We start from the raw sequence: 13,847 nt of genomic DNA, 5'->3' as shown, positions 1-13,847 counted from the left end.
AACGTGCTGAAAGCAATGTGTCTGGATGAAATTGACAGCATCAGCTGCTTTGCACACATGCTGCAGCTTGTTGTAAGTTAAGGCATTCTGGCACAAGAAGCTGTCAAAGATATTTTGGCGATCTCGCGATCAATAGTCAGCTACTTGCGGCATTCCATCCTGGCATAGCCCATAAGATACTCATCCAGGATGTCCAGACGCACTGGAATTCTGCATATGATATGTTGTTTTTATTATGTGAACAAAAACAAGTCTTACACTCCTCTCTATAATCTGCCTATCCTAACAAAGAATGGCTTAGAGCATAATGCATCATTGGAACCCCCAACCAAAAAGAAGAAAAACTGAAACATAAACGCTACTGGACCTTCAGTGTCGCGTTTCTGGGATTTGTTTTATGTGTTTCTGTGGCCTGTGATGAATCTTTCCAAACCATCCCACATAGATGATGCCGTTGAGGTGATGATTGAATTGTATCTGGCAGCCCTCTGTTGCCACAAGAAGACATATACGGCTGGTGGAACACCCACAGGTTTCAGTTCCCCATCTTGGCCAAATTAGCTAGATGCTATTTGTCTGCACTAGTTTCAAGCATTCCGAGCAAGCCGCTGTTTGGTGTTGCAGGGGAGATTTTTTTCGGATCGTCGTGGATCGTTACTTGTCGAGAAGGGAGAAATGCTACTGTTGCTTACAACCTACATCAACTAGGCTTTCAGTAGTAGCTGCAGCCAGTGTATAGTGACATTTAACTTTAGTCTTACAGCATGCATATTATTAATTTTAATTATTATTGGGCTGTCGTTATTAACATTTTTTAGTCATTTATTGAAGTCTACTAATGGTGATCTGCATCATTGAACATAAGTTAAAAGACTAACTTAATACATTTTTATTCATTTATATTTTGAATTGGCAAATCCTAATTTTTATCAATGTTAGTTTTAAAGTTGTTCAAGTTTTATGTTTGTGTGATCATTGTTTTGTATACATAGCAATGTACTTATCCAGTTTCTGCTTGTTTTTTAATAGAAGTTCAAATTCACTTGCCACATAAACAACCGTGTTTTAACTCACATGGCAAAATGCCTGCTTTCATTACACTAATAGGTTTATATTTCTGAATCGGTCATTGTTATAAAACAAATAATAATGAAAAAATCGGTATCATCAATTTTAATAATCGCTGTATCTGCATAATTGGCAAAAAGTGACATTGGTGCAGCCTTAGTTTGTTTTCAGTAATATTTTGTAAGACTTTTAAAATTTTATTCCTGCTAAAATAAGGTACTGGTATTATGTGTTTTCATACATTTCTGGATCATTATCTTGGAGGTACATTGTTGCCAAAATTTGTCTTTTGTCTGTAGTCACTCTCTCTCTCTCTCTGTCTCTCTATCATGTCCATACTGCTTTACATATATACACACATTTAGGAAGAGATACAGACTATGTTGTTTTACTTGGCTTGTTGAGAGTATATCAAATACAAATCAGTTTAAAGCGTCTTTATCACACTATGAAAACATGACCTGAAGAGGGATGGTCCTGGCTTTTAAAAAGCTGTCACCAAAAAAATCGCCAACCTCAATATTTTGTCACCAATTTTCAAAAAAGTGTCGCCAGAACAAGTAGTGTACATTTTTCCAAGTGTTAATTTAATCTATTAATGTAACAGGCAATGAAAATTACAAAAAATGAGTTAATACTTTAATTACAACAAGCATTAACAAAGTGTTACATGAAGGTCCGTCGCGATTTTAGGGCTGCCCACTTGTTGAATTGCAGTCTAATTTTTCACATCTGTACATGCTGATTCTCATTAAATTCTCGAGAGATGAGATGCAGAGTTTATTTCTGATGTCAGTTTTTATGAAGTTCATCTTACTGAATCCACGTTCACAGTCTACAGTGCTGACAGGTGACACCAGAAGTCTCTCAGCAGCCACAGATGCGCAAGGGTACATTGCCCTGGATCTCACTGAATCAAGTCCTTAACACCTCTATACACCTTACCATTCCTGAGAACTTGAACCCTAGCATAAGCCACAAAGCCAGCCAACTCCTGACTAACCAATGCATTATCAACTTTAGTTGACATTTTAATAATAATAAAACCCTACGATTGTACATTGCAATGTAAGATAAGTGACATATAATGCAACTGTCGATTGCATGCAATCTGTAATTAAATGCCCCCCCCCCCTTATGGTTAGCTTCACAAAGCTTGTAATTGCTTTTTAAATTGCAAGAATGATCACTGAAAGCTGTATAAATTTTCTCGACAAGCAAAATAGGATCTCCATTCCCACGAATGAAACTTACACGAGTCAACACCTGGCAATATTGGACCGTATATATAAGCATAAATTCACACCCAATTTAGGGATTCTTTCACTCCTGTATTTTGAGAAATAAATAATTATTTTTGTATTTATACACAGTAGTCGGTACTTCAAAGGTTATCAGTTTTCTATGCCGGTTCAGCAAAACTATTGTATTGGTACAGTGAAACCTGTCTTGAGAGACCACTGCTATGAGAGACCACCTGTTTTGAGAGACCAGATTTTCCATGCACAGATTCATTGATTATTTAGTGTTATGACCTGTTATGAGAGACCACCTGTCTTGAAAGACCAGTATTTATTGGCAGAAGGGGTGGTCTTTCAAGACAGGTTCTACTGTATATGTAAAAAAAAACAAAAAAAACCAGAAGGATTTGCCATTCAATTAATTGTATCTGTTCTATTCGCATCTTCAGAAGTCAGTCAGTTGTAGGTATAGTTCGGTAGCATGATGGACTGTATCACAGCATACAGTACTCAGCCCAGACATCAGCATAAGCAGATTATGATGTAACAATGCACTGTAAAGATGGGGTTGTCAATACGAACAAAGGATCGTTTGTTTAACAGATAGATTCCAATGCATTGCTTAGTCAAGTTTGTGGCTTCTTTTCGTTCTCCCTTTTAATTTATCCAGTCCAAATCTATGATTGTATGTACAAATTAAATAGTAATAAAAAGTCTGTCGCCAAAAAAAATCGCCGGATGGGATATTTTTGTCGCCAATAAGGAAAAAATATCGCAATTTGCGACATTGCCGAAGCCCAGGACAATCTCTGCCTGAATAATCTTTGTAGAAATATGCTTTCCAGATTCTACACTTTGATCCTTGTGAGATGAAAACTATCAGCATGTTTCAGCAGCCATAGTTGCACACACAGTGATCGGAATTATACATCACGAGTCAATAAGCCACAACACAGACAGTATTACCCCAGTGGATATAGTCGTAATAAAATCACATTTCATCCAGAATAGGTCTTTGGTTCTTTCCAAGGTACATCCTCCACCATTAATACTGGTCGCCATGTATAGCCTATCTTGTGCTGAAAAATGGCATTAAACCCAACAACATTAAGAAGAACTCAAATTGTATACTTTTTGAATAATAAAACTTGTTGCATGGAGCCTGATTGACTGATCTTCATATCTTACTTACCAACACAGTAGTCGACTTCAATAATGAAGTTGTTGATCTTGTGTCAACCACTTCATTGATCAGAATATGACCAAATTATCCTATATAGAGAGGGAGGGAGAGTTTTTCTGGAAGTTATTGGAACAAATAAATAGACTTCTCCCCCTGGATCTGCCATTATGATGTAGTTCTTGTATGTTACATATATACTTGTATGTTCTTGTGTCTTTGAGGGAAAAACTGTATATGTTATCTACCTATATTGTCATACATTGATATCAAATAGAACATACAGAAATTATCTACTTTAATCCTACTTCAGGAAGGCATAGGGTTCCTCCAAGCTGCAGGGAAAGACACCCTCCTGGAGATGCAAGGACTGAAACCTACAGAAGAAGATTCCCCCTTGGACACCGCAGACAAAGTATGCTTGCAAATATAGTTCATTGGTATATTTTTATGAATCCATCTTTTTAGAGAAGACACCCCTGTGACATTGAGAAGAATTGTACCACTTTTTCTATTTTGCATCTATGAGAGGTTATCTATCGTCCAGTTACACTTTTCATCAAGCAGTGAGAAGAGGTAGAATCATTAAGTGGACCACTAATTTCATTGCAATATATCATGATTAATATATAATTATTCTTCAAGCCATTTCAACTCCATTAGCCTGTTGTCTTGCCTTTTCCCGTCAGTAATTCCCATTGTCAAAAGGGAGCCTTTCAAGTCCTTGATTATATCTCGGTGCTGTTTGCAGACAAGACACACAAATGCACTTATGCACCTGGAGCTTTTGATTACAAGTTTTAAACAATATTTTTGTCATGTATGTAACATTTGCTAACATTTTTGCATGTAAATGGTATTAATTACGTTTGTTTCATTTGCCATTTATTAATATCAATTTTGAAAAAGTTGGATATGTTTACATGACTCTACTAAAGTATTTCAGGAAATTGATTTGCTTAATTTGACTTTCTTTTGCAAATATTGGTCATTTCAAGGATGCGGTGTATAAGCCCTTCCCTTTTTAAGATTTCCTGCAAAATTTTCAGTTTGTGCATATTTTGTGTACAGAGCTATTTGATTCCTGAAAAAAATGACCATTTTAATTCTATAATTTGAAGAAATAGATTCCTGCCTGAAATAATACTGGACACAACTTATAATAGAACTTGACTGTGATAGAACTTAAAGTATGAACTAATTTTCACTTCAGTAACATGATTATATAGTTTTTCTACTTGACCTCAGGTCACTCTGCATTTTCTAAAAGTTCATTCCATCATGAGTAGCTATAGTCAATCCTGACACACAATTATCTTCAGAGAGGTAACTTTAATTTATATCCAGATTTGCTCCTCATTTTAGATTTTGCATAGAATTACCAATATTCCTAAATCTGATGATGTCCTTTATTTTATTTCCCAAGAGCTAATATAGCAGATATCCGCTTGATATCACTAAGATGTACAGTTTGATTGTATATTCCAACCATTCAGGTTGTAGGTTTGAAGTTTGCTGTGAAAACGTAGTTTACTGATCTCATTTTAGCTTTGCATCAGTACAAGAAATGGTTATTTGCATTATATATTAATTTGTGCTGAGAATATTACAGCTTGATTATTTTTTTTTCATTTGAAAGTGACCACCGTTGGTTGGGAAATCTCTTAGCCATGAAACATAAAGGTCTACTACCAATCTCGATCAAGACAGGAAAGTGGTTTGCTGGCACCCTGGCTATACTGTTTACAGAAGTCCCAAGGCCATTTAACAATTATTGCATACAAAATGAAGTCATTAAACTAGTGTGGGTTTTCAGTTGAAAAAGTTATTTATCAGGTTTGTGTAAGAACATCTAATGGCTTAGTATAAGTTTCCAGTGTCTGAATTGGGTATTTTATAGTAGGTCAGTAAGTCAGTTTCCAATGTCTGAATTGGGCATTTTATAGTTGGTCAGTAATCCAGTTACCAGTGTCAGAATTTGGCATTTTATAGTAGGTCAGTAAGCCAGTTTCCAGTGTCTGAATTGGGCATTTTATTTTGGTCAATAAGCCAGTTTCCAGTGTCAGAATTGGGCATTTTATATAGGTCAATAAGCCAGTTTCCATTGTCAGAATTGGGCATTTTGTAGTAGGTCAGTAAGCCAGTTTCCAGTGTTTGAATTGGGCATTTTTATAGTAGGTCAATAAGCCACTTTCCAGTGTCTTGGCTTGGGCATTTTTATAGTAGGTCAATAAGCCAGTTCAGTTGGACATGTTAGACATAAATGAAAAACGTCCAGAAACTACAATCTTCATATCCAATATCCAGATTTAATTACATTAAATTTACCACATGTCCTTAACATTTTAGACATCTATAAAAAATGCTGAGCCTCACATTTTACATGGCAAGAAATCTACTTTCTGCCATATTTTGCCTTTATTGCATATTTGGCAGCAAAGCATGTTTATAGTTGTATCAAGTTGGAAGACAAAAAGAAAAGCACACCTATTCGTTTGAGTATTAAACTTAATCTGCTTGACTGGAATGGTCCAACTACAGTCCCACATACACATGCAGTATGAAGTTTGATTTGTAACCACCCTGCTTTAGACCACTAAAATGTTAATAATTTGATCTGGATGTGCGGGTAGGGTGGGGGCTATAAATACCAAAGTAGACAAAGGATGGATTTGATATCTGCATGAATCATTTAGGTAGGTAAATTTGGTATTTATACATGTTCCACATGTCATGTTTTCAATCCTATTCTACACATTTCCTGTAATGCCCTGAATATTAGAGTAAATGAAAGTGGGTTACATTCTGTGCCAACTAGTAACTTCACAGCTCTGTCTTACAAAGTCAGAACTTTGGTGACCTTACTATAATAGGCTATATTTCAGTAAATATTCTTGTTCTTCACTTTTAACCTTGATTGACTGCTGCCTTGTTTACCCATACCTGATTAAAGTTTGTTTGTCTTGTAGGTGAAGAGAGGTTGAGTCATATTTCCATTTGTTGACATTTTATGTATCAATTCACAAAAATCTTGAACGTAATTTTAGGAGTCTGATCAGCTCCATGGGGATAACAAACCAGACCCCGATTCCAAGACAAGGGTTGACCTGAAGAAGATTGAGAAAGACACCTGTGAACCTATCACTAAGAAACCAAAAGTGGCAAAAGGAATCACCATGCAGGCAACAGCAAAGGTGCCAGTCTACCTAGGGATATTTTCAGGGTCATTATACAGCAAAATTAAGTTGAAGTTCCAAAGCAAAACAAAATAATCAGGCTTTCCCAATGTTCCAATTTAGTCTTGATTCACGATTTTCTCAGTAAAATTAGGTCAAGTCTTGTTAACAGATGGCTGTGGCTTTTTCTCATTGCTCACATGAAATTTTACTTGGTCTGTTTGCACGGTCTTTTAGCAACTCTGGCAATGGGGTTTACATTTGGGTAATTTGCAAAGACGATGCTTGTAGAGTCATTTTATATGATTGGTTTATGAGGAGTCTTCTGCTCAGTGAAAAGTGTCGCTGTGACATGCTTCATTGGTATTGAGATTTATCCAAGTTTTGCATTGAGCCAGTATGCAAATTTGCTGCCAGCCCTCTGGTATGATGCAGCCTGATTTCACTGTAGAATGGGGCAGAAAATAACCAGACCATCTGACCAGTTGGATATTTAGGTAGATCAGGTGAAATTAATCATGTTTTATGTTAAATGACATAATACAGACCAAATGACAAATAATGGGAATTGTTGATGTACCAAGTGACTAATAATGGAAATTGTTGTTGATGTACCAAATTACAAATAATGGAAATTGTTGTTGATGTACCAAGTGACAAATAATGGGAATTGTTGTTGATGTACCAAGTGACTTATAATGGAAATTGTTGTTGATGTACACTCATGGTTCTAGATAAGATGAGAAGATAAATCACCCATGCTTACCTTGTAATTAATAGCTGCTGGTAACTCCAGTGAAACACTTTAGGGTCTATGCAGTGTCTTGTAATGCATGCGACTTCCTAATCCCAAAGTGAAATTTGGATGCTTCAAAAGAACCAAAGGCTAAAAAGCAAAAAGCCAAGGGAAACAACTTTTCAAAGGGAATATGACACTACCAAATGAAAGAGATGTTTAATAGTTTGATTACAGAATTCCCATTGAATATAGAAATAGGGAGAATGTTAAGGCTATGACGATGTTCATCTGCAATCTACCGATGTGCATGCATGTGATCCTATTCCAGCCATCCACTACTGGGAGTCTTTCAGTAGACCTATCTTCAGCAGCTGTAATTTGGATACCAGCTTCTCATCTTTGGCAGCTAGGCCTAGTTCTGATACTGTCATTGATTACAACCCAATGGATCCCAATTCTTTTTCTGATTACCAACCTCTAGATGGTTTATGCTTTGATAAAAATCAGCTCGACAGTAAGCATCAGTCATGGTTACTAAAGAGTGGCTGTGTTGTTAAACAGAATCTTAAAAGTCTGATAAATGTGACTGCAAGAAGGATCTTTTTTTTTTTTTACGTTTCATTGTCAAAATTATCATGCTTGACTCATTAACCCGTGGAGGTTTTTGTCGTTATTGCCTGAAATGCAAGTAGGAAACACATTTTGGTTGCTATATTTGATTTGAATACATCCTAATACCTCGACTTTCATGGGATTTTCCATTAGCCTAATGCCTAGTTGTGTTAGAACATCTTTTTTACATTGGTTATTTTGCGCACACATGTGCAGTAGGGTAAATGTTGGATTATTATTTTTGCTTCACAGACCCATCATTTTCGTATCGAGACCACTCTTTATTCCAAATGCCCACCTTATCCTATTTTTTGCAAAAAGTTCACCTGTTTGTGTGCAGTTCCAACTGGTCTGCCTTAGATCTGAGGCCAAAGTCTTTATAAAAAAAATCCATACACAAAATCGGATTCTGACCATGTGTGAAGATTTGGTGAGAAGAAAAACATGTTTAAAAAAATAGGTGTTTCCCTCTGTATTTTGTAGTTCAACTACATCATCCAGATTATTTAGTATCATTGTAGAGCTACATCTGTCTGCTTTTTTTAAATACCACCCACATTAGTGTATCATATATGAACTGGACGCTACAGAGCTCAACAGTAGGAAGTATGATACAACTTTATCTGTATTTGTTTCTTGAGAAGTACTGCACCTTTTCAGAAAAACTAAGTCACTGTGACCTATAATTAATCTGCATTAACTTTTGCATTTAGCATTTTCTTGTACAGTATTTCTGCAGCACAATGCAATTCATGATATACAGCATAAAAAGCTCTACATTATTTAAACAAAATGTTGTACAATGTGGCCACAACTCCATTGGCAGTAAAACAGTGTACAATGTGGCCACAACTCCATTGGCAGTAAAACAGTGTACAATGTGGCCACAACTCCATTGGCAGTAAAACAGGTATAATGGGGCCACAACGCCATTGGCAGTAAAACAGTGTACAATGTGGCCACAACTCCATTGGCAGTAAAACAGTGTACAATGTAGCCACAACTCCATTGGCAGTAAAACAGTGTACAATGTGGCCACAACTCCATTGGCAGCAAAACAGTGTACAATGTAGCCACAACTCCATTGGTAGTAAAACATTGCACAATGTGGCCACAAATCCATCGGCAGTTCGTTGTTATAATTCTGCACTTTATCTTCCAATTGGCATACTATGTCACACCTTGTTCTTGGTTATGGTCCCAGGTTCATTCTAGAATTGAAATTTCTTTGGGGGAATTTTTTAATATAGAAAGGATTTAATAAAGTAATGGATGGACTTGAAAATATGATGCACAATTTGATTGATTTTACTGAGCATTTAATTTTATATATTAATAGAGTGAATTCAGCAATCACATCTTGGGGATTGTTCCTGTATAGTGTTACACTTCTCTGTTCATCATGCTTCACAAAGTTCTATAATTGAGCCAGTTTTCAGAAATTGTGCCATACATGTTCTGAGAACATGATTAATAGTTTATCAGGGATGGTCCTGGCATTTAAAGAGTTGTCACCAAAAAATTGACAACCTCATTATTTTGTCGTCAATTTTCAAAAAATGTTGCCAGAACAGGTAGTATTTTTCAAAGTCTATTAATGTGATAGACAGTGAAAATTGACAAAGATGGGACAACAAGCAATACAGCCATAATATTACAGAATAAGTCATAACAAGACTGTTTTGCATTGCTTTCATGGTCTTTACATCCTGCATCACCGTTGGTGCATAAGTATGACTGTTGTCACCTGAAAAAAATGCATTATCAAATGTAACATATCTATTTTCCTGACATCTACAGTCTGTCTCTCATGTTTCTTAATAGAAACATCAGGTATTAAGCAAATCTATATTACGTGTATTATTTTCAAAAGTTTGGTAAGGAACTTTGGTTAATGACATTTTAATACTAAAACCCTATGATCGTACTTTGCAATATAAGATAAGTGATGTATAATGCGACCATCGATTTCACGCAATCAGGAATTAAATGCCTCCCTTACGGCTAGCTTCACAAAGTACATTTCCGTCAACCAGGAGTTCAGAAATTTAATTTTTGCCATGCTTTACGTGCTTTGCTTGTAGCGAATGGCATCCGAAATTCCAACAATGATCACTAAATGCTGTAGATTTTTTCTTGACAAGCAAATTAGGATCTGCATTCCCACCAATGAAACTTACATGAGTCAACACACAACATTAATGTACTGTATATATAAGCATTAATTACCATCATTAAATTAAATGAAAGGAATGAAGAAACATGTCACAGAGCATATTTGCCCCCCTGCCCCCCCATTCGGAATAAATGTTATTTAGTAAGCAGTGTTATATGTATATACTGGGAAATAGTTATCACATGTATGGTTGCTTGAGACCACAGTTAACATAAATTCACACCCATTTTAGACATGGTTAGTTATAAGAAAAAAGGGCATCGTTTATTTGTCAGTCAATTGCTGGTGCTTTCACTCACTGTAGAACAGGTGGTTTCTTTGAAGTATGTCGAAGAAGCTTGTATCTAATCTTTTGCTATTGTGCAGTCTGGGTACAGATGACCAGAATATGAAATAGGGGCATGTTGGAAGGTGGGGGATAACACACTCCATGGGGAGAAACTGCAAGAATTTCATGGGCATTGGACCCAAAAATATTTGAATATTTTATGAAAATGATGCTTCAATATGCCACAAAAAAACTTCACAATGGTAGATCCCAATCTGTGGTGTTTTTGGATTCAATCTCCCAACTTGGTTTTTGAAAAGATTTATTTTTTTGCATGACACACTGGAATATTAACTAAATTTATTCAACGACTATTTTTTGAATTCTTTGGAAATCTTTCTGTACATTAGAAACTTCAACACAGAAAGGGCATTATTTTTGTTGGTACATTGGATTTCTTGGATTTGAAAGGACTTTTAAGAAATAGTAATTTAAGTTAATTTAATTCTTTCACTTCTGTATTTTGAGAAATGAATTATTGATGGCTAAAGTAAAAGGTCAATGAGCAAAATTACCCCGTCTGGATTCATTTTTGATGACACTCCTTCAAAATATCACAGCCAGTTGTAAATTAATTGATGACTTGTGCCTTGATACAACCAAAAAGGTTGTCGCTCACTAGATGGTTTATTTTGTCACCAATAAGGAAAACAAATTTGTAACATTGGCGAAGTCTTGGACGATCCCTAGTTTTTTCTTGTGCCACTTTTGAAACTTAAAGAACCTGATCATGCATCTAATTTGTTCGTATATATGCTAAGGAACTTTACATGTAACTTTGTTGTATATCCAATATGGTTACCACAACAGCTTTCTTGTTATCACTATTCCTTCTGAAAAGATGGCCATGTGAGCATGGTTTTCTTATGATGTTTGGTTGGTCCTAAATGAAAATGGGTGCTCATCTGACCTTCAGTCTTGAAAATCTTGTTCTTTCTCTGAATTGATTGAGATACTGGCATGGGTCTTCACCCCCACCCCCCAAAAAAAATATGATGTCTAATGGCTCTTGAATAGCAGTGTTGTTCATCTGATATCTATTACAGTTGTTAAGGCAGCCATATTGAAAATCTTGGTCCTAAATGCAAAGTCATGTTGACATGGAGTTTTATCAGGAGTCTTCTGTAATGTCTAGTTGGTCTTAACTAAATAATACCAATTCTACAACTCTTAATACTTAACTCTTAATACTGCCATGGTTGCCATCTTGAAAAGTCTATTGTTGCTTAAGAATATTGTTTAAAAAAAACAACCACAAATTACAAAAATTCTGTGCAGTTAGTTTTTGCATTTATCCTTCATCAAGCGCAAAATGTTTTGAAAGAAATGGATGACATCTTTTATTTTAAAATAATAATTTTGTCATAACGTAACATAAATGATATGCATCGCCATACAATTTTTATATTTATATATATATATATATACATATACATATATATATATATATATATATATATATATATATATGTATGACATGATCTTAAAGATACACCAGTCTCTGATGAAACCTGAATCAGTAAAATAAAATAGAGACAAACAGTGATGCATATAATTATATTGTTATAAAAGATGTACAGTATATCAATTTGTAAAAAAAATGCAATTTTATATAGTGCATTGGCATTAGGATACAAAATATCAAACTGACGAATCCAATAAGTTTCTTTTACGAGTCTGTTCATGTCACCATGCACAATATCTATTGGCATGAAAGAAATATCGAGTAGAGAGTGATTATTGGTAATAAAGTGTGTTGATATAGAGGAAAACCAACAGTCTGTATAATTTTTTTATACAGTAAAGCGATAATTATTCATTCTCTATGAAAATTGTTGAAGTGTTTGTCCAACATATTGCATGCTATATTTTCTACAGGTTAGCAAATAAATCACATCAGTTGATATGCATTTAGTGTTATCACATAGAGAAAATACCTCTTTTATGTTAGTGCTACTGAAAAAAGTACTTGCTCTTTTGTTTGCACATTTGATACATTTAGATGATGAAAATTATCTTTTTTTATTTTCTGTCTGTTTTAGTTCTAATTTGAAAGTCTTGCAAATTCTTGGGTCTTCATAACCGCGAATTTCATAGTTTTTGTCAAGTGATTTTATGCTGGTTTTATTTTATAAATTTAGGAGACTAATTATTAATTATACGACCTATATTTGGTAATGAAGGATAATATTGTAATGTGATCGGAATTATATTTTTCTCTGTTTTACATTCTGCTATGTTTAAAGCCTCATGTTGAGTAAGATTCAGGCTTTGTTTTCCATTTTGGAAATATGTTTGTAATTTATTCAGTGACTTTCGTAATTGACAATCATGTGAAATAACATGTCAGTATCTTTTGGCCTGACTATATGGTACACCATTTTTACATGACATGGGATGACAATAAGAATATTCCATATACAGTGCAGCCTTGCTATATCGCGAATTTGGATATAACGCAGTTGTGGCATGGTTCCCGAAAATTTGTATATTCATTCACACGTTAGAAAACATTTTTGTTCAGCGTACCTGAAGTAGTGTATACAAATTGTATTTTCATTATGGGGAAGAGATCGCATATGAATTCGAATTCAGTATGACCGTGGCATGGTTCCTGAAATTTTAAATATATGTATGTGTATTTTTCTTGTACTGGGACATTTTTTTTAAGTATACCAGTCCCTCGAGGGGCCTTTAAAATAAGCCCAAAACCAATAAAGAGATCGACGACATAAAGGCAAAAGAAGGGGTGGGTGGCCAGATTATAGTGTTGAATACTCACTTTATAATTGTGCTGAGATTAACTGTCAATAAATATCTTCATAACGGTGTACTTTATTATTTCCTCATATAGTAACATTAATTTCAGGATAAATTACAGTATATTGAGAAGATCATCAAAAACATTCCATGTCGTTTCCATTCACTTAATACTTCAGACATTGTGTACTTCTCTAATTTTTGTGTTGAATTAGATACATTCTAGTTTTACTGTTTGGTCCAAATTAGATGGGTTATAGACATAACATGTATTTACAAAAGATCGACTCCTTTCGAGAAACAATGTCGATCGAACGATAGGTAAATTTGATTGTAGTAGAAGCAAAACGAAAAACAAAAAAACAAGGGTTAATCATTACCAACACGAATTTAATGGGTCTACAGATTTAAAACAACGTAAATTAGAACACGATAATGCCTGCTGTTTGTGAAACGCTTGACAAATATCAATTCACTTTTTGAAAAAATTAGTTAATTTTTTTGTGTTACTCCTTGATTTCTCTGTTGTCGAGCAAAATCACTCAGATTTCTCAATGTGGGATCTTT

General features: G+C 35.0%; 1 protein-coding gene across 2 annotated transcripts in view; it reads left to right on the top strand.

Annotated features, from left to right (window-relative positions):
• LOC149781397 (uncharacterized) overlaps positions 1-13,847 on the top strand; it is a 33,239-nt gene that overhangs the window by 8,351 nt on the left and 11,041 nt on the right. Inside the window, exons 2-3 of one of the 2 annotated variants that reach the window (XM_089935491.1) lie at positions 3,803-3,904; positions 6,537-6,683. In XM_089935491.1, the coding sequence (XP_089791617.1) occupies positions 3,803-3,904; positions 6,537-6,683 (249 nt within the window). The remainder of the gene's footprint in view (positions 1-3,802; positions 3,905-6,536; positions 6,684-13,847) is intronic. The other variant, XM_089935492.1, reaches the window with a different exon arrangement.

This window comes from Sinohyriopsis cumingii, chromosome 15, assembly GCF_028554795.1.
Source record: "Sinohyriopsis cumingii isolate HCF-2022 chromosome 15, ASM2855479v2, whole genome shotgun sequence".
Taxonomy (NCBI): domain Eukaryota; kingdom Metazoa; phylum Mollusca; class Bivalvia; order Unionida; family Unionidae; genus Sinohyriopsis; species Sinohyriopsis cumingii.
This window is presented reverse-complemented; position numbering and strand designations above follow the sequence as displayed.